At 44.1% G+C, this 19,402-nt stretch overlaps 1 protein-coding gene across 1 annotated transcript in view; it reads left to right on the top strand.

Moving 5' to 3' along the window:
• The window catches only part of cux1b (cut-like homeobox 1b), a 56,364-nt gene extending 37,182 nt beyond the window's left edge, over window positions 1-19,182 (top strand). The window contains exons 9-22 of the mRNA XM_080025265.1: window positions 1,623-1,671; window positions 3,356-3,460; window positions 3,986-4,174; window positions 4,472-4,530; window positions 4,863-4,905; window positions 5,004-5,100; window positions 6,404-7,189; window positions 8,630-8,731; window positions 8,871-9,442; window positions 9,588-9,729; window positions 10,374-10,661; window positions 10,776-10,964; window positions 12,703-12,967; window positions 13,288-19,182. Of these exons, the coding sequence (XP_079881391.1) occupies window positions 1,623-1,671; window positions 3,356-3,460; window positions 3,986-4,174; window positions 4,472-4,530; window positions 4,863-4,905; window positions 5,004-5,100; window positions 6,404-7,189; window positions 8,630-8,731; window positions 8,871-9,442; window positions 9,588-9,729; window positions 10,374-10,661; window positions 10,776-10,964; window positions 12,703-12,967; window positions 13,288-13,795 (3,394 nt within the window). The 3' untranslated portion in view covers window positions 13,796-19,182. The remainder of the gene's footprint in view (window positions 1-1,622; window positions 1,672-3,355; window positions 3,461-3,985; window positions 4,175-4,471; window positions 4,531-4,862; window positions 4,906-5,003; window positions 5,101-6,403; window positions 7,190-8,629; window positions 8,732-8,870; window positions 9,443-9,587; window positions 9,730-10,373; window positions 10,662-10,775; window positions 10,965-12,702; window positions 12,968-13,287) is intronic.
• The last annotated feature ends 220 nt before the right edge of the window (window positions 19,183-19,402 follow it).

Raw genomic sequence — 19,402 nt, 5'->3', positions numbered from 1 at the left:
ACTGTTCAGTGTTTGATGAATTAATCCCTATGGGTGCATTGGCTGGCTGTGGACAGTTCCTGCCCTGCCCAGCGACTGACTGTATCAGGATATGCAGAAAATCCCTTCCCTGTGATCTGCTTTGGCCCTCAGCCCTAGCTTTGCCTTTATAATTCCCAAATACAGCCAAATCCAAAGGTTATTTAAGAAGACTTTGTGCATCTGTACTTTGATTAAATGATCACATTTGGAGCAGGAGTGGTGATGTATTTGGGTTGCATTACTACCCATAAACGCTCTCCATTACAAGCTTTGCTGGCTTGTTGGCTCTCTGACCCTAACATTTGTGAGTGTGCGGGAGCGCGATTGAGTGCGCACGTGGGTCCCGCACACTATAGCTTAAGACTGGATAAAAGCTGGCGAGGTAGCTATTATGTTGCTTAAATGCACACCAGATCCTTTTAACTGTTAGGGAAAGAATAAAAGCGGAGAGTGAAAAGCTCTCCCACCCACATTGGATTCATTTTTTTCTGCTGCATTGCCCGTGGCACAATGTTGACCTAATATCAACTGTGTCTGTTTTGTTAAACATGTTAAAATCAGTCGTACGCAAGCCTATGGGACATAACACTGTTTCTCATACTGTGACACACAAATACAAAAGCTGCGTGGGTTATTGGGTTCACTATCAAAGGGACTGCAGTGAAATCAAAAGGTCCTAATGGACACAGCAGTGCACATACACGCTCTCTCCTCTTTGCATTCAATGCCACCAGTGTGTTCTTATCAACAAGATATGTTTGACGTGCACACACTGCTCTGCGCGGCATTGAACACCATCCAAGTTGTCTTTTCAGGACTCTTATGCGCTTGTTTGTTGTTGTTCCTCCCGCTGTGAAATGTATTCAAAATGTATCTCGACAAACACACACTGAAACTAATTAATAGCGAGGGCAATCATATTTAGGCACGATGTGTAACCTAAATGCTAATGCAAATCTAACTAGAAAAATGTACATTCCTTGCGTGTCCGTGTTCAGTGTTGTTTTCGTCCTTGTCCCCCAAGCTCCTTCCACACCTCCTGTCATTTCTTTGCAGAGAAGTGTTGAATATTCAAGTCGCTCATTATAGGGGCTTACTAAACAATTCTTCCCAAATTCCAATGATACGTGGTATTACGGGGATGTGTTCCTGCCATCTGACCTCTAGCCAAGTGAGAGGTGAACCATGGCCTCCATCCAGACCATTAGTCAGACACAATCACACAGCTTCATAGCAGATTAGTCTGCTGTATTAGGACTTAGAGCTCTATTAATGTAATCCCTCTGTTTTAGTGTGGCCGGGGTTTAGGGGCTTACTCGTGCACACCCACACACATAGACAACACACGCACTTAAATACATGTATGCACGCACACATACAAGCTGTTTGGGTTATGGAGTTTGCGATCAATGGATTAAGGTGAAATATAGACGGTCGCTTAATGGACACGACACAGGGGCTCTCTCAACGTGTTTCTCTATGAACAATCACACACACGTGGTGCGTGTCCACCCTTCATCCTGGGAATCATCCATTCATTCATCCATCCCTTGATAGTATTTGTGGTGTCACATAATCACAAAAGTATTTCTTTTTCTCAGGGCTGATGAGATTGAGATGGTGATGACAGACCTGGAAAGAGCGAATCAGGTAACTTGCCCAACATCCTAACTGTACATATTTACACAGCATTGCCCGATTTGTCCATCACACCAGGCTATCTTAATTTTTTTTTTTATCAAATAAAATTGTTGCGTAACAAATGTGTGTTTACTGATGCAAATAAATTGGATTTGAAGGATCCGCTATAGTTGTTTTTGTTTTTCGTCATAATGTTAAGTATTGTAGTTTATTTTGAGCTAGTCCCACATATACAGACACAGTCCTGCTGCTGTTCATATCCACTTCAGCACCAAATGTTTTGATTTATGTCAGAAAATAGTCCCCAAAAATTACACTATTTACTCCTGTTTGACTGGCATTTGTTAAAAAATGATACTGGCCAGTTTATAAGTTATAAAGTGTTTATAAAATTAGAATATATACATAGCTTTGTCTTAAAATTAAGCTAAGTATTCTTGACACATTTTTTTTTTTTTTTATGATTCCCATTTTCAATAGGAACAAGCATACTTGGGGTGATATAGGCGATATATGGCGATAAAAGTCAAGTTTGTTTTGGTGTTTTTTAAATAAATTGATTTGTTGAAGTACAACTTATATTATCCTTAAAATAAAAATTCTTCTCCATTCAGAATATATGAAATGTGGCGTCTTTTAACAAATAACATCTTGTTTATCGCTGTGAGGTTGCTGCTTGTTTTACATGTTTATTACACACCTTCTAAACTCATCCAGCTGGTTAAAAGCCCCCTAGCGCGCCCTCTGCCCCTGCGTTGTAAATATTCCTGTGGTATCTGTTAATGTCATTGTTGTTAACTTTCATTATTAGCCCAAGAGTATGATTTGTGGCTAAAGGGGTAGCATAGGCATGTAATGTTAATATTAGCCTAAAGGTTAGCGCTCCGACTATAATGCCACACACACACTATTCACACTTCTGATTTGAGGTTTACAGAGGATGACAGCATGGCCTCCAGCTCAGTCACAGACTTTTTATATGCTTTTATAAAGAGAAAATGGAAAACAGGATTTTTCTTTTCTTTTTTTGTTGTTGCGACTAGCGGTCCAACTCCCACCCAGTCAATAACAGCTCTCAATGTGGTTGCAATTAGGAACACTGTGGGATCGGCTCCCTGTAACTCCTAATGATGGCAAGTTGGCCAGTGTTGCCGATGATTCCCAACCGGAGCATGGGAGTTTGGCAACAAACACAGTGCATCGGGTATCATCTCCATTCTCAGGACTAATGTAATATTTCTCAATTAAGGAAAAAACCCGTCCTCGGCCACTGTTTCACACTACTCACTTTGCATTCTCTCTGCCCTCCTCCGCTCTTACACTAGTGTATTTGTTTATGCTGGGCTTACTATCCACACAGAGACGCACAGTTGGCTGGTAGAAGAAAACTTTATTCCTTTTAATTGTATTGCCTTTTTTCTGGGTGCCACTTAAAAACAATGAATGTTTCCATTTCATCACCAAAAACGTATCTCTTAACGACATCATCCTGCAAAGACCATTAGCCTGCTGCTACAGTCTGCGCTTTCCATCCACACGTATTAAGTAGGTTTCCAACTGTTCTCTAGTGGAGAATTAAGACTTGTTTACACCAAAAAAGCACACCACACAGTAGCACTTAATTGACCATTAGATTGATCATGTTTTGACGATGTTGGAATCTCCACTAACTTCTCCTCCTCCTCCATTCCAGCGAGCAGAGGCAGCTCAGAGGGAGACGGAGTCACTCAAAGATCAGATGACCTTGAGTAGCCAATCCCAGCCGCTCGGCAGCCCGGCCACAGCCGACCCCGACACGGTAACACATTTCACAGCTTGGTTTATTTACCGGATGGGCTGACACAGAGGTATCGATGGGGCTGAAGATCAGCTTGGCCTTTTTCTGCTAGGGGCGATCAGCTGCTTAAAGCTTCAATTTATGGATCACTGTAGTCACTGATCTTAAAGGTCAGGCATTTGGGTCACCAATAACGCATTGATTTGTTGACCAGTAAGGTATTGATTTTTCCAGAGAGAAGTTGCCCTGATGGCAATAGGTGAATGTTGTATTGAGAGGTGAGACTTAGTTAACTTGAAAAATGGACTTCCACTGACTGCTTCATTGATCCCTCAGTGTTGGGCGGTTGTGATTGGTTGATAAACTGCTGCTGATTATTGATCTGAACAATAACCAATACATTAGATCCGCCTCTTAAAGTACTGATTGCTGTGAAGACTCATTGATTGGATCCGATGGCTGGACATTTGTATGGAGAGTTTTTTATCAGTACTCCTGAAGGTTTTATCCCATTAGATTCATTCTCCCCTACTGTTTGGCCCTTAGGAGCAGCCGGCCGAGGCCACATCCCACTCAGGTCTGGAGGCGGAGCTACGGGCCAAAGAGAGGGAGACGGCCCAGCTGGTGGAGGACGTCCAGAGACTGCAGGCCAGCCTGACCAAACTACGAGAGACCACCACCTCCCAGATAGCACTGCTAGAGCAGCAGCTTAACGACAAGTCTGCCTCCCTCAAGGTACCAGCACAACACACAGCTGCAGTTATTTCATTTTCTTTCTTTTTTTTTTGCTTTTGCAAAGAAGGAAGTTGTTTTCAACTAGCTTAGTAATTCATTTCCAACACCACTTATTTTTTTGTATCCTTGTCTTTCCCCTGCTTTATTGGTTGTTCTGATCACACCTGTAACTATATTCACACGTTTAATATCTATCTAGTATCTAGAGATAAGTCACCAAGATGAGTACATGAAACGTGAAGATCTAAGGATTGCTTTTATTATTTAATGTAATGTCATTTCATCTCTAATCTAAAGGATCTGGAGGAGAAGATGCAGAAGCAAGCTGATTATGAGGAGGTGAAGAAGGAGTTGAGGTGAGGAGCACACAGAGGACGTGTGTGTGTGTGTGTGTGTGTGTGTGTGTGTGTGTGTGTGTGTGTCTCTTTGTTTGTGTGTTTTTAGCACAGATCTATTTATTGCATGTGTTTGATGTCTATAATGATGTTAACAAGACGTGGGTCTTTATTTACAATGTGTAACTCAATTGAGCGCCCCTATGAAGGTGAAGCTTGTACAGTATGTCTGTAGCTTTATCATTTCTCTCACTCCTTTCTTTGTCCTTCAAGAGACAGAAATAGATAAGCAAGCGCATGTGTCTTTCTAGGGGGGATTTTTATAGAATATTTTCTCTCCTCTTTCTCCACAGTATCCTCAAGTCCATGGAGTTTGGAACATCTGACTCTATGCAGGTAAAAGTGACTGTCTATAGAAATGGAATTGAATTGATCTGAAGGGAGTCAAGTAATTTTGAAAACTTTTTTTTCCTTCAAATGTTTCCGTTCATCAGGACTCATCCAAACCTCTGGAGGTGCTGTTGCTGGAGAGGAACCGCAGTCTTCAATCTGAGAGTGCCGCTCTGCGCATTGCCAACACTGAGCTCAGTGGTAAGTCTTCCCAATATGAAGGTTATAATCAAGTCAAGGGTTCATCAGCGCTGGCTGGCTGGCCTGGCTGTCTTCTCAAAAACCTTCACTCACAAGAGAGGCAAAAGTGAAAGAAGAGTCCAGATTTCACGGGAGCTTAGATGAGTGCTCAGGTAAGGTTGAGATTGCATCAGGGTTGTGCATACTACCTACTGTATGCATGCATATAGATCCCTTTTCTCTGAGAATACTTAACCATTTATGAATGTTTTTGGAAGGTTTTGCAATATTGGGCCCTCCAATATGCAAAAAAAAAAAAAAAAAAAATCACCATGGTACAGAATTGTGTTGCTTTAGTCCCACACTTACTGGAGAAGAGGAAAAGGCATATCTGGTGTCTTTGGATACTCCAGGGGCAGTTCAACCTGAACAGTACATCAAAATGAGGACACCACACACTACCTCCCCTACAGCAGGCCTAGTGCCCTCTGCAACAGTGTTTATGGGTTTGAAATGTCATGGCTTTAGGCTTGAATAGTTGAAAAGCTTTGAATTGATTAACATTCACAGTAAAGGGAGCTTACTGTCTTACTCAATCATCTTCAGTCTCAATTGTTATGCATTAGAATAATATTTCTACCAGCACTTTAAATCAAGATGGATTATTGTAGTAAGAAAATGCTTTTTTTTCTCTCTATTTGTTTTGGTGAATATACAACTTGGATCAGTCTTATTCAGGAAATGAGTGAATGCAGTAAGTCCTTTACTCAGAGTCAAAACAGCTGTACTGTTTAATGCATCTGTTTTCTGTTCAGCTATAAACAATGTTTTTAAAGACTTTTATTGCTCCAATTTTTTCCTGGATGTATTTTCTATGAACTAAAGACTATGATATTGCATCTACAATGGAATAATCCAGCGTTAAGGAACACTCCGCAGCTGCATGGAAGAGGACTTTTGGCTATCTAAGGACATCGCTTTACCCTGTCCAGTAACTTCCACTTTGCCTGCCAGGGGGAGAGAGAGAGACAGAGCAACTGAGCTCTGGGCCAAGCTAATCTGCCTAAGTGGCACAGTGTCAATTGTTTTGTTTGTCCTTTTTTTCCTTCCAGGCTGTGGCTTACAAGAAAGGTTGAAATCACAAATGCATGGGCACTTTTGTCTGGGGGGGTTGGCAAAAAAGGAAAACAAAGTTTCACTAATTTGGAAGAGACTGGATTAAGATAACTTTCAGCTTTTGTTAATTTATTTTCTCTCTCTTTTTTTGGAACCCCTTTTTTGTTGACTCCCCCATAATGCATGGTGTGTTTGACCTTTCTTGTAGGGTCAGCCGGGCGCAAAGGGACAGAAGCGTCCACACTGAAGGAGGAGACGATGCCCAGCGACCCGTCTTCCTCACCCCCTCCTCCCCCTCCCTCTCTCCCTTCCTCCTCCCATCGTCCCCTGTCTCGCGCCCACATGGATCCCCTCAACACTGCCACCACCACCACCAGCAGTGAAACGCACCCTTTCACTCCTACGGGCATTGGACAAGACTTTTACTCCCCCGTCTTCCCTCTGGTGGGTGGTAAGATGGCTTTGAACTCTCTGATCCAGCGGCAGCTGCTCCAGACCTTCTACTCCAAAGCCTTGCAGGAGTCTTCTGGAATCCCCAGTGGGGCTCTACTGTTCACCCCCTTCACCCCGACCCTCAGCTCCCTGCCTAGCTCCACCCCTGGCTCTGGCTCTGCTGCCATCCCTCTGGCAGCCAGCAGCCCCCAGCCCCCTCCAGCCAGCCCAGACACGGCCCCTGTCAACGGCAGCGCCCCCTCCCCGTCCCCCAGCCACTCCGACGCCACCACGGGAAGTATTCTGGACGGGGAGGACATGGACACGGCGGAGATCGCTCGGCAGGTGAAAGAGCAGCTGATCAAGCACAACATAGGCCAGCGCGTGTTTGGCCACTATGTGCTGGGACTGTCCCAGGGTTCAGTCAGTGAGATCCTGGCCAGACCAAAGCCCTGGAACAAGCTAACCATCCGGGGAAAGGAGCCTTTCCACAAGATGAGGCAGTTCCTCGCCGATGAGCAGAACATCCTCGCACTGCGCAGCATACAGGGACGGCAGAGAGGTGGGTCTGGCTATCTTTAGTGTGCGTGTTTGTGTGTGTGTGTGTCTTGCATGTGTGTGTGTGTGTGTGTGTGTGTGTGTGTGTGTGTGTGTGTGTGTGTGTGTGTGTGTGTGTGTGTGTGTGTGTGTGTGTGTGTGTGTTGCAGCCCTGCACATAGCCATTGATTAGCTTGTCAATATGGACTAGCTTTTTTCTTTTGCTTTCTCTTTCCTGACTCCCATCCTGTGCCACACCTGTGTGTTTCTGAGTGAGTTCCCAGTCACGCACTGATCCCAAGAGCCTCTCGTAGCCATCGTGGTCAATACAGAAACCTTTCACACATCAATAGTATTGATCCGTGGGAACTAGGAGGAAGGCAGGGGTACTGTTAACTACGGGTAGATTCGATTTGCCTGGGCCTGCTTTTGTTAACGCATCAGGACATTTCTGATTTGTGAAGGTGGTCTCAGTGGTACAAAAAATAAAAAATGAAATAAATAAAGCAAAGTCTACCACCCTAGTCCTAGCCACATGTCGGTGTTAAAAAGAAGGCTGCAGTTTTATATGTACTGTTTAATATGTGCCGTTAAAGAAGAACCTCACTGTGCTGTTTTTGCAGCAGTTTATTATTCATTTTAAAGGAAGAGATTTCTACCGAGGCCATAGACAGTGCAGATCAATGCATTTATAGTACTTTAATGTGTACATTTGATGGAAGAGTTCATACATTCCATATAGTTGCAGATCATAATAGGGCACCATAGTCTAGCTGTAGAAGAACAGATATAAAAAACCCACAAGTGCTGTAACATAGTGTGTGGTATATTGTTTTTAACAGAGGGCTCAGGCCAGCCCCAGCTTAGCCGAATGTTTCAGGATGTTCCGAAGCGGAGAGCCTACTCCAATACAGCTTCACACACAGGTCTGTCCCCCCCTTCACACACACAGATTCTAGCACGTTCTGTCGGTGTGGCATGTTTGTGTTGGGGTAAACTGTGTCTATTGTGTGTGTATGAGTGAGAGTGTGTGTGTGTGTGAGAGAGAGTTGGCGCTTATTAATTAATTTGCGAGAAGACATACAGATATACACGTGCCTTGAAGGTAACCGCACAGTTCCAGTGACTTGCGTCAAAGGAAAAGCCAGCATGTGTATTTAGGGATTTTATTGGTAGATTTTATTCTGTGGGGAGCGTTTACTGTACGAAACCCTTGTAGCACGTGTGCATGTGTGGGCTCCAAAGGGACCAGAGAAATGATGACAAACCCCCTCCAGTGTCAGTTGCCTTGTAGCTCAGTGGTGGGAATGTTGTTCTTTGTGCCGTGCTCATGTTGTAATTATTCTACGTCCTCGTAGGCTCCGTAATTTGTTCCCTCTACATGCTCCCCTGTTGGTTATCTCTGCGTTTTTAATCTGACCGAGAGTTTCCATATCCTCCCATTCCCTCTGCCCCTCCACTCCAGGTAACATTACTGCCCGCGTGCGCACCCCCGAGGCCGGTTCAGATGAGGCCATCAAGTCCATTCTGGAGCAGGCCAAGAGGGAGCTGCAGGTGCAGAAAGCTGGTGAGTCGCTAGTTTCTCCACCTCTCTGGAGGATTCATAGCGTTTGAAGATGATACATTGTGGCTGCGGGTGTTAGTCGCTGGTGTCTCTCATACAGGACCCTTTTCTTTTCTTTGTTTCCCCCCTCCTCCCTCTACAGACTTGTCCCATTCTCAACCCTTGTACACGGGGCTGAAAGGCGGAGGCGGGTTTGGGTGTGGTGGTGGTGGCGGCGGCGGCGGATCGGACGAAGCCATCCGCTCCATCCTGGAACAAGCGCGCAGAGAGATGGAGGCCCAGCAGGTGGCGCTGGAGCCTATCCTCAAAGCCTCGTCTTCCTCCTCCATGGCCTCACTGTCTCAGAGGGACCTGCTGAGCTCTCACCTCACGGCCCCGCTGCCCCCCTACAACCCCTTGGCACTCTCCCTCAAGAAGCCTCCGGGCGGCTCCCTCCTGTCCTCGCCTTCGTCCCCGTCTCCCATACTGGACTTCAGCTCCGGTGTGAAGAGGGAGAGGGACAGGGAGGGCAGGGCGTCTACGGGGCTGGACATGTCCCTGGACGGAGCTCTCAGACTGGCAAGGAACTCTGAGGCGTCGGCGGCTCGCTCCGGAAGCTCCGGAGGCGGGGGCTACTGGAGAGAGCAGTGGTGGAGCAACATGCACACTGACCCCCGCAGGGCCATCAGCAGCCACACAGGAGAGGAGAACCACAACCAGGAGGACTCCAAAGAGGTGAGGGAGGCAAAACATAAATAAAAATAAATGCTTGCCTGTGTGCTTTTTCTTTTTTCTCCTCTTGCTCTGTTGTTATTACTCTGTTATGTAACTCTGCAGTGGCGGCAATTGTCTGAGCCATTCTCCTGCTTTTGTGTTTCAGGGAATATTGAGTGACAGCCTGTCTCGACACAAACCGTGGAACAAGTTGAACCAGAGGAGCAGAGAGCCATACCTCCGCATGCAGCCGTGGCTCAATGGAGACCAGGGGCAAAACGCACACAGCCAGCAAGCCCAGAACCAAGGTAAACAAATCAAATCACATGCCCACAAGAGTCAATGGATTCACACAACAAGCTTCCTTGGGCTAGAGCATTACTCTAAAAGCCTGATTAGAGCTAGTGGCTAGTTGTTACTGTCAGGCCGTCACTCACCCCATCCCGCCCGCCCGCCTGCCCTCCCTCCCCCCCAGCTCCCTCCTCCTCCCACCATCCCCCCATCCTCAGTGCTGTGGCAGTGTCAGCCAGCAAGCTGCTGGTTTGTCATGTCATAGACAAGTTAGTGTTGCAGCGCCAGATGGCAGCTCTGTGTGTGTGTGTGTGTGTAGTGTGCGTGTCTCTCTTTCTCTCTGGGGGTGTAAACAGCAGCTAATGTACACTGACAGCTCCTCATGACTGCTCTCTTCCAGCCTGCTGAGCTGCACAGCAGTACTACACAGACAGAGACAGGGAGATGAAGGAATAGAAGGAGGAAGCCAAAAAAGCATCAAACTAAAAAACTTAAGCACCTTTCTGCTGTTTGTTTAAAAGGAATCAAAATGGTTGATGCCGTGTGACTGAGGTCCCACCTAAGCGCAGCAGGGAGAGGAGATGGGAGAGAGTGAGAAACTGACTGAGAATGTGTAACTAAACAGTGCGCTCTATTGTCCCTGTCTCCTCTCCTCATGCAGAGGGTACCCCCAAGACATCAGCAAGCTGCAGCCCTGCTCCAGAGTCTCCCCTCAGTTCAGCTGAGGAGTCAGTCAACGGTCTGGCAGGCGACCCCCTCACTTCACAGTCCTCTGGTCTCAAGTCTCTGTGTGAGGATCCCTCAGGTGGGGAGTCTCAACCCGGCACCCCGCTGCCTGTACCCGGTCACTCTGGTCTCAGCATCCAGGAAATGGTAGCAATGTCTCCTGAGCTCGATACGTACGCCATCACCAAGAAGGTTAAGGAGGTGCTGACTGATAATAACCTCGGTAAGAAGAAACACAACGGATGCTGTCTACTTTGTTCTAGTTGGCCTTTGTGTTTTTCTGTCTGTGGATAAATAATTGACCATTTTATTCCCCCTCTCTCTCTTGCCTAACCAGGCCAGCGTCTGTTTGGGGAGACGATCCTGGGTCTGACTCAGGGTTCTGTCTCAGACCTGCTGGCCAGGCCCAAACCCTGGCACAAGCTGAGCCTGAAGGGCAGAGAGCCCTTTGTCCGCATGCAGCTCTGGCTCCAGGACCCACACAGTGTGGAGAAACTCATGGACATGAAACGCCTGGAGAAGAAAGGTGTGTAGTCATCATCATAGCTCAATGATGAGAAACAAACGTAGACATCAGTAACCTAGAGCAGCAAGCCTTCAGAAATACAAACAAAATAAATACTCTTCATGTTATCTGCTTCATATGCATTTATTTTATAAATACATTCACACACCAAAAGAGCAGCCTTCGAATTGCACATCTGCACACAACAAATATCCTTTGTGCAGGACAGCAAAGCATGTTGTGCAGATCACAGTCATCTTGGTGTGATGTCAGTACCCATCAGGCCCGCAGACATCACATACTGGATTAGATGTGACAGCTAGGGGACTGCCGCGGGGCCTGCTTACTCACACTCATCAGCACTCCTCTTCATCATCGTCATCATCATAATAATCACCAGTGTCTATAAGCTCGTATTTTTATCATCAGCCCATCACTCCATCATTTCTTTATTCCCCCCGTCTGTTTGCATGATGCGTTTAAGAATGGGCCAAGCCAAGAGCGAACTCAGAGCTACCCCTGACTGCCCACTTGAAGCTTTCTCCGTAGAGATGGGATACACATAGTTGAACCTGCCAGTAGGCACAAGCATCCGGGATCAGTTTACCCTCCTGATATCGCAAACTACACACAAGGGCAACAAAAAAAAACAAGCCGACCTTACACCAGCGTGTTTGAGGCTTGGACCAGTGGGGTAATTCTCCGTTCAACTTCATTTTAGATTATTGACCCCAAAGTAATGCATCCAAATAGCAAAGGGGAAGAGTCCTGGCCTCCAGCAGGGCCCATAGCAAAGACACAGACCTTGTCTAGAGTAACCGTATTTGACCTCTCACCCTTGTGGTGCAAGGCTGTGAGGCAGCACACAACTTTCCGAGTGGTCTAACCTTGCTCTGAGGGGTTTTTCCCTGCAACATTAATATATCTGGCAGCGTGTTTTGGGGTTGAGAAAATGTCAACCTCATGCAAAGATGCCATGAGCTGTTCATTTTCAGCTGCTGGTGCCCGGAGTGGATGGTGCTGCTTGTGTGCTTTAAAATGGAAGAGATGCTTTCATTGTTAGAATTTGTGCGTAAGACGATAGCACCATCTAGTGGCTGTTTAAGAGGATTACTTTTCAGAACTGTGTCTGGTGCCATGCACTTGTCAAACATTAAACATCCCCTGTGACCAACTTTAAGGAACAAGAACCTCTGATCCAAATCTTGAAAACATGTTCTACTCACAGTCTAATGTGGGACTGAAGTTGAGCCCAGGACAGTGTGTTTTTATGCTGATTCATGATATAAAATAAACTCCTGTTTGAAGCTGCTAATGCAAAATATTCCACCACAGCCTAAAAAATCCATGTATCTGCAACTAAAGATTAATATTTACACTACCATTAAATGTTTTGGTCTGTAAAATGACAGAAAACTGTTAAAACTGTCCACTTTTTATTTCAAAGGTTTACCATTTCTGTATATAAAATTGAAGTGGTGTTGATTCATTTTATGTTGATCAACTAATAAAGGCCATTGTTCCATCTCTTCTCACCTCATTCATGATAGCTGTATGCCCTTGACTAGTTTTAAATATGATGATTATTAAATTTCACGCTCAACAAAAAAGATACCAGCTTTATTTAACTGGAGCACAGAGTCACAGATCACCAATGATATGATTGTAGTATTGATATTCCCCACATGTGCTCATTACATAAATGTGTTTTCTGAGATACTGAATCCCTTCCCTCTATTGTTTTTGTGTGACTGTTCAGCTTACATGAAGAGGCGGCTGAGCTCCTTGAGTGATGGCCATTCTGTGGACGCAGGTTTAGTGGGTCAGGACTACATGCAAGGCTCCCAGAGCCCAGGACAACAGCACCTGAAGAAGGCTAGGGTGGTGCTGGGCCCTGAGGAGAAGGAGGCGCTCAAACGGGCCTACCAGCAGAAGCCCTATCCCTCCCCCAAAACTATAGAGGAGCTGGCCTCCCAGCTCAACCTCAAGACCAGTACTGTCATCAACTGGTTCCATAATTACAGGTCAGTATTTGTGAAAGAGACACACTTGCATATTTCCCTCTAGTGTTTGCAACACTGGCTGTTATTCAAAGGGCATTTGAGATTATTTAAGTAAATCATATTCCATAGGAAAATATTTCTGTTGCTTGATCTTGTTTGTTTGATTGGTTAATGGATTGGAGGATTTGTAGTATTGCAGCTCATAACCTGATCCGTTAAGTTATCAGTTACGCTCATAACATATTGTTATACAAGTTGGGTATAAGATGTGTTGCATTCGATAAATTGAATATCGGGATTTGAGTAGTGTGAGTGTGACTGAACCCATGTGTCTCCACTAGGTCACGTATCCGACGAGAGCTGTTCATAGAGGAGATCCAGGCAGCTGGAGGGATAGGGCCTGGCAGTGAGGGTGGTTCCCCTTCCCTACGTGGCTCCAAATCAGGAGAGGGGGACAGCTGTGATGGGACAGAATCTGAGGGCACAGTGGAGACACGCCAGGGACTAGGCATGGGCCTGGAGGATCACAGAGGGGCTTGCAAAGACCACGACATGGAGGCTGAGTCTGAGGCAGGGGGCTCTAATAACTCCCCTGCCCAGCTAGACTGCACCACCTCAGGCTTAGCCGGGCCAGGCTCCAGCTGTGGACAGGGTGGAGTGGGGCTCTTCAGCCTCACGGAGGCATCCTCCAGTAGTTCTGCCTCTAGTACTAACCCCCAAGCCTCTGGCCCGGCCAGAAACCCCAGGGACAACAATCTGCGCAAGAAGAAAGCAGCCAATCTCAATAACATCATCCACAGGCTGGAGAAGGCTGCCAGCAAAGAGGATCCCTCAGAGTGGGAGTTCTAGCTCCCTCCTGACCATCCTTCATCCCTCTTGTCTCATAACCTCACAACCTCTAACCTTGGACCCCTCCTGCTCTGTTCCAGTTGGAGAGTGGACACAGCCAAAGTCAAGCTCAGCAGCCATTTTTATTACAAATAAGCTTTCCGCAAAGAGGAAAGAAACAAAGAGTGGTTGGCAAAACCCTTCAAGAGAAGATTTACTGAATACCTAGAAGAACAAAATGAGAGAACTTATGTGTCTCTCCCTTTTTTTTTTTTTTAACTGAGTTTTGTTTTTGTACTGAGAAAAGCACTTAGCCGTCCTGCTGGCCTCTGGCCCTGCTGTACCTCCCCTATCACCAGCCACTGGTGCACCAGACTGGTTAGTCCTGAGCTGGGGTCTGACCCACAGCTGGGGTTGAAACCTGGACTCAGTAACACAGGCAAGGCCTGACACAGCAGCTGTCACAGTGATAGACACTGATAGATGATATATAGAGACAGGAACTCTCTTACAAGAACTCTCACTTTCTTAAAGGAGATTTTTTCCGCTCTTCTTCTCACCTCCCAAGTGTCCACAAACCTCCCCTCACTCAGTGAGATGCCTCATTTTTCACACTGTAGAGTGACTGTTACAAACCCTTTGCCTTTTTCACTCACTGCGTGTGTGTGTGTGTGTATGTGTGCGTGTTTGTATTTCAGGGGTTGTGTCAGTGTGCACCTGTCTGTGTGTGTATACACACCCATGTGTGTGTTCTCTTCTGGCAGCATGTTTTCTTTTTTATCTCACTCCTACACTCTTAAGAGGGTAGTTGAAGGCCTGCCGGCTAAGCTGCCATGGTTACTGATGTAAGAAAGATGAACTTTGACCTGTTGTGTCCCATATCCTATCCTGCTGACAGCCATGTGATGGCCAGAAGGATTTCTTAATTCCTCACAAACACACGCACTCATCTGAAGAGGAAGGAAGGAACCCTCTTTTTGCCTCCTTAAACCCTTCTTTTAAGGATGAAGGATGATCTCTTTTTTTGATATTGCAATTTGGTTGCCAATAAGAGATTGCACAGTCTATTGACTCTAAAGAGTACAAAATAGGGAATTTTAGAAAGCATTTTTAATTAGTACAAAAAATAAGAACAGAAAATGAGAGAATAACAAGTTACTGTTTAAAAGAAAAAAACAAATTAGAATGGAATAATGTTGCGTTGTTGAAGTACGATACAATGAATTCACGTAGTACTGTAGCTGTCTGACATGGTGATACTATACATGTCTCTTGTTTTACGGTTGTGCACGTCACAGCTTGTACCCAGCACTGGACCTGCTGGGTGTTTGTGTGTGTGTCTGCACCACCGAAAACATTTTTTCTCTGTTCACAAACACACATCTTTTTATAGGCCAAATCAGGAAGAGTGTGTGTGCGTGCGTGTGTGTGTCTGTCCGTGTGTCTTGTATTTGCCTGCATGTAAGTCAGGGTCGAGGTCAATTCACTCAGAAATCAATTGAAGTAGATTTATCAATGAGGAAACTCTGTGACTGAAAAAGCGAATTAATTGCAATGTACAGTACTCGAATAATCTGTCTAAGTGAATTCACCCCAACCCCGGTATGAGTAGTTACCACTCTCCTCCAGTCTATCCTGTGTCCAGGGATGTAAGTCTTTTTTGCATTGAATTCTACTGTATACACTACAAATTATAAGGCATATCACCTCCTCCCTGTCCCACACAAGCCCTCAGTGCCTGTCAGCCTACTGCCTCCCCTTTGTGTGTGTGTGTGTGTATTTGTGTGTGTTGCGCGCGCATGGGTGCATGTACACACATGCCTGTCAAAAACATGCGTGTGCACAAGTGTGTGTGCGCGCGATTGAGGAGTGTTCAGTGTTTCCAATGAGTGGGGTCATATTTCGTATCTACTTGCACACACTACTAGTGCACAACTGACACCCTTCTTTAAGCTGTTTGATGCGTTACCATTACATTAATCTTCTCACAAAGTAGTGTAATACTATGATTTACTGTAGCTTGGTTTTATTGCTATTTTGCATTTATAGTTTGGTTTTTATTCTGCTTATTTATAGGTGCTGTATTTTTCATTTAATGTCTTATCATTTGAGTTGTCTATTTTTTAAGGGATTATACTGTTCCTGAGGGCAAGTAACATTTTTATTAGACGTATAGACTGCCGGCAGTATTGGTTAATATTTACAAAGATGTACTAGTTCTCATTTGTTTGTATATTCATGAATCCTAAAGTTAGTGTCATTTCAATAGCTTTGGGAAAAAAAAGAACGCGTTTTGCTACAGTTCATGCTCCCGTAAGCATAAAGCTTTTACCACGACAGTTATGCTCTAAAATTGCTAGCTAGAGAATCAAAGGACATATCAAGATCAGTGAATATATTATAGCATATCTCTTTTCCTGTTTTCTATTCTTCGATGATGTTTTATTATTATTTTGGCTGTTTCTTGGGCAAGCCCCGACACTAACGCTCGGCAGGGCACGCAGCTTCCTTTAGATGGCGCTCGCCCACTCATTAATCACATTAACATATTTAACAGGTCCAAATGTATACACTTTGTCAAATAGGTCAAAAGAAATCACCTAAACTTGAAAACACAAGTTAACTTGAAAGAGGTCATATCTGCCAAATTGAGATTAGAGAAGTGTACCAGCGAGCAGGTGTGCTACGCCAGATTGAACAGATAGCCAGCCTATGATTATGCAGAATTTCTATTGCAGTCCGTAACAAAGCACTTATTAGGTTCTTTTTTGAAGACGTACCTAGGACAGGGTCTGTTAACACTACAACACGAGTATGATCCCGGGATCCTGGGACATGTATGCCTTTTTAAGAAAAAAAAAGTGGTTGTGAACCAAGCACAGACTCTTATCTGCATCTTAACACTAAAAAGAAAAACATAAAATAACTGTACCCATGTTTTCTACATGATAAACTGTAGCCCCCTCATATTTCAAACTATAGATAACTGTGTGACTGAAAGGGCCATTGTTCTGTACAATTGTAGATATATTGTGAGTAATCGCTTGTTTTGGTTTCTATCCAAAATCTTCTCTGCCCCAAATCGAAGCCTTCCTCCCCTTTCCCATTGGCAGCCTGTCAAAAGTTACTGATTACACCTCTGCACCTCATGAAGACGCATTAGTTAAAATTGGATTTTTCTAATGTCTCCAATTGTAAAACTCCACAAACATTGGCTCTTCCTGTGGACGACTGATGTGAAACATCTGTCTTCTACAGAATCCTCAAGGCTCATTGCCTTTCTCTCGGATTGCTGGGTCTGGACAGCCACAGTTTGTTTATGGTGACGAATTGCTACTGTAAAAGTATAAGCACTTAACCCATTATCCATTTTATAGCCAGATCCATCTACTCACCTAAACCATGTGAGATCATCAGATTTGTGCCTTTAACTGCCAAGCAGGGCACCAAACTAGTGATGTCATTAGATGTAGACGACTTCACCGGATTTGTACGTGATATATCCCCACATCTTTAATCCAAATTTATTTCACACACAAACACACACACACACACGTTTCATGTTGGTACTTTAAAGTCGACTTTTCTCTGCTCTCCGGAGAGGGTTGTATATAATCGCTGGAGTGCCGTGAAAAAGAGTAAAAGGAGGATAAATGAACTTGCATATTCTTATGACTGACCTGCAGACACTTTTTTTGTTCCGGGTCCTATTTCAGACGGTTGTTTTCCCACAATGCATTTCTTATGTTGTACATAACCTAACTTAGCAGCGAATAATACAATTTAAAAAAGGCCAGAGCATTGAATGAAGGAGGAAGCATGCAGAAACAGCGTACACTGTAATAACACTGAATTTATTCATAGGGCATTTTGTATTTTTTCTGTTTGTGTCAGGTTTGCTGTGACATTAATAACGGCACTACAGGTATTGATAATGACGTGTGCCAATTCGAATGGTTATTTGGAAAAGAGACATGTAAATACGGTCGATCAAGTAGCTATTGATTCACTTTTGTCACAGTATGCTTTTGTTTTGAAGGCAGGAGGAGAGAAGGGACGATTCAGGACTTTTCCATGATCCACAGATATTTTTCTACAAATTAAAATCAGATGATTCTATACACTGTTGAATAACATTGTAAAGGTGTAACAGATGCTGTATATCATATCATGTTTTCTGAAGTTGTAAAGCTTTACTGTATGATCTGTTGAAGTAGTGGTTTTTCATTTGACATATTAGTTGTAATGGAAGCCCGAACAGCAGCACTGGTCACCATATTCAGGAAAACAAAAAAGAAAACAAAAAACAGAAAGAAAGAAAGAAAGGAAAAACCTCAGATGTTTTTTGTAATACTTTTAGAATATATCTTATGAAGTGGGTTTTGTAAGGAAACACTTTTCCGAATCAGTGGTGCTGTATGCATAGCACACTCAGTAATACATACACACATAATACAGCACAATACACTCATCCTTTCAACCCCTCCTTCCCCACCACCCCGTCCACTTTACCTGCGTGTTGTTCTTCGTTTTCGCTCACATTGGCTCCAGCTCATTTTTTAAGTCTTAAAGAATTTCCTCTCATCTCTTCAGTTGTTTTATGCTTAACTGTATTATATGTGTAACAACACAGAGAACAATACTCTGGAACAATAAACATTTCAGCGAAAAATAAAAGAAGCTTGCAAGACTTAAAAAAACTAAGGAGGAAAAAAAAGAGGAAGCGAAAAGCCAAATAGTGAAATAGATCTCCTACACCTCTGTTGAAAGGTTGCTGACTGTGTTTTTTTCTGAATGTTGATACCTCGTGTAGTCGCTTCAGTTCACCCCTATAGCTTCAAACCACAGTGTAGTCTGACAACCAAATGACCTAGGGGAGAGATATTCTCCCCCCTTCCCCTCTCCCCCCACCCTCCCCCCTTTGGAAAGCTTTAAGATGCTTGTTGAGGCTTTAGCGAGTTCAGAGTGTTTTTAGATGATTTTCTTTTTTTTCTATCAACCTGTCATCAACATATGTGGAAGTAATAATTCTCATAAATTCTCCCACTGCATTTTTTATTTTTTCTGTGAGTGTGTGCGCGTACATGTGTGTTGTAGTACAAAAGGCTGCATGACTGTAAAGGGATGGTCAAGATGTTATTTTGAAAGTTGTTTCCCTTCGCACTTCTGTCACTCCTGAGATGCTTTTATTCTCCCTTTTTTTCGGGGTCTTCCCTCCCTTTCGTTTCTCCTCATGTATCATTGTTTTCTTTATCTTTCTATTTACTAAAACGTATCATGTTGTTTGTTCTCAGCACTGTAAAACAGTCCCTTCTACAACATTGAAAAGCAATATCACTGTATGAAACGTTTCACAATGTATTTGTTATGATTGACATTTGATTCATCATCATTATTATTCACATGCACCCTAGGTGTGATAATTGAAGTAAATCTCTTTTATACAAATACTGAAAGTGTGCTTTGGTAGTTTTTATTTCTGTGCCATATAAAAAAATATTCATGTGTGGAATTATTTTTCTGTTGAACTCATGGATGGTGAAAATAAGTATTCTCAGAGAAAGAGATCTAGCTAGAAAAGCCAGGGAAGAAAAGATAGACAGGGGGATTTTTTTAAAGAGTCATGTT

This window comes from Ammodytes marinus, assembly GCF_949987685.1.
Source record: "Ammodytes marinus genome assembly, chromosome: 3".
NCBI lineage: Eukaryota > Metazoa > Chordata > Actinopteri > Uranoscopiformes > Ammodytidae > Ammodytes > Ammodytes marinus.
This window is presented reverse-complemented; position numbering and strand designations above follow the sequence as displayed.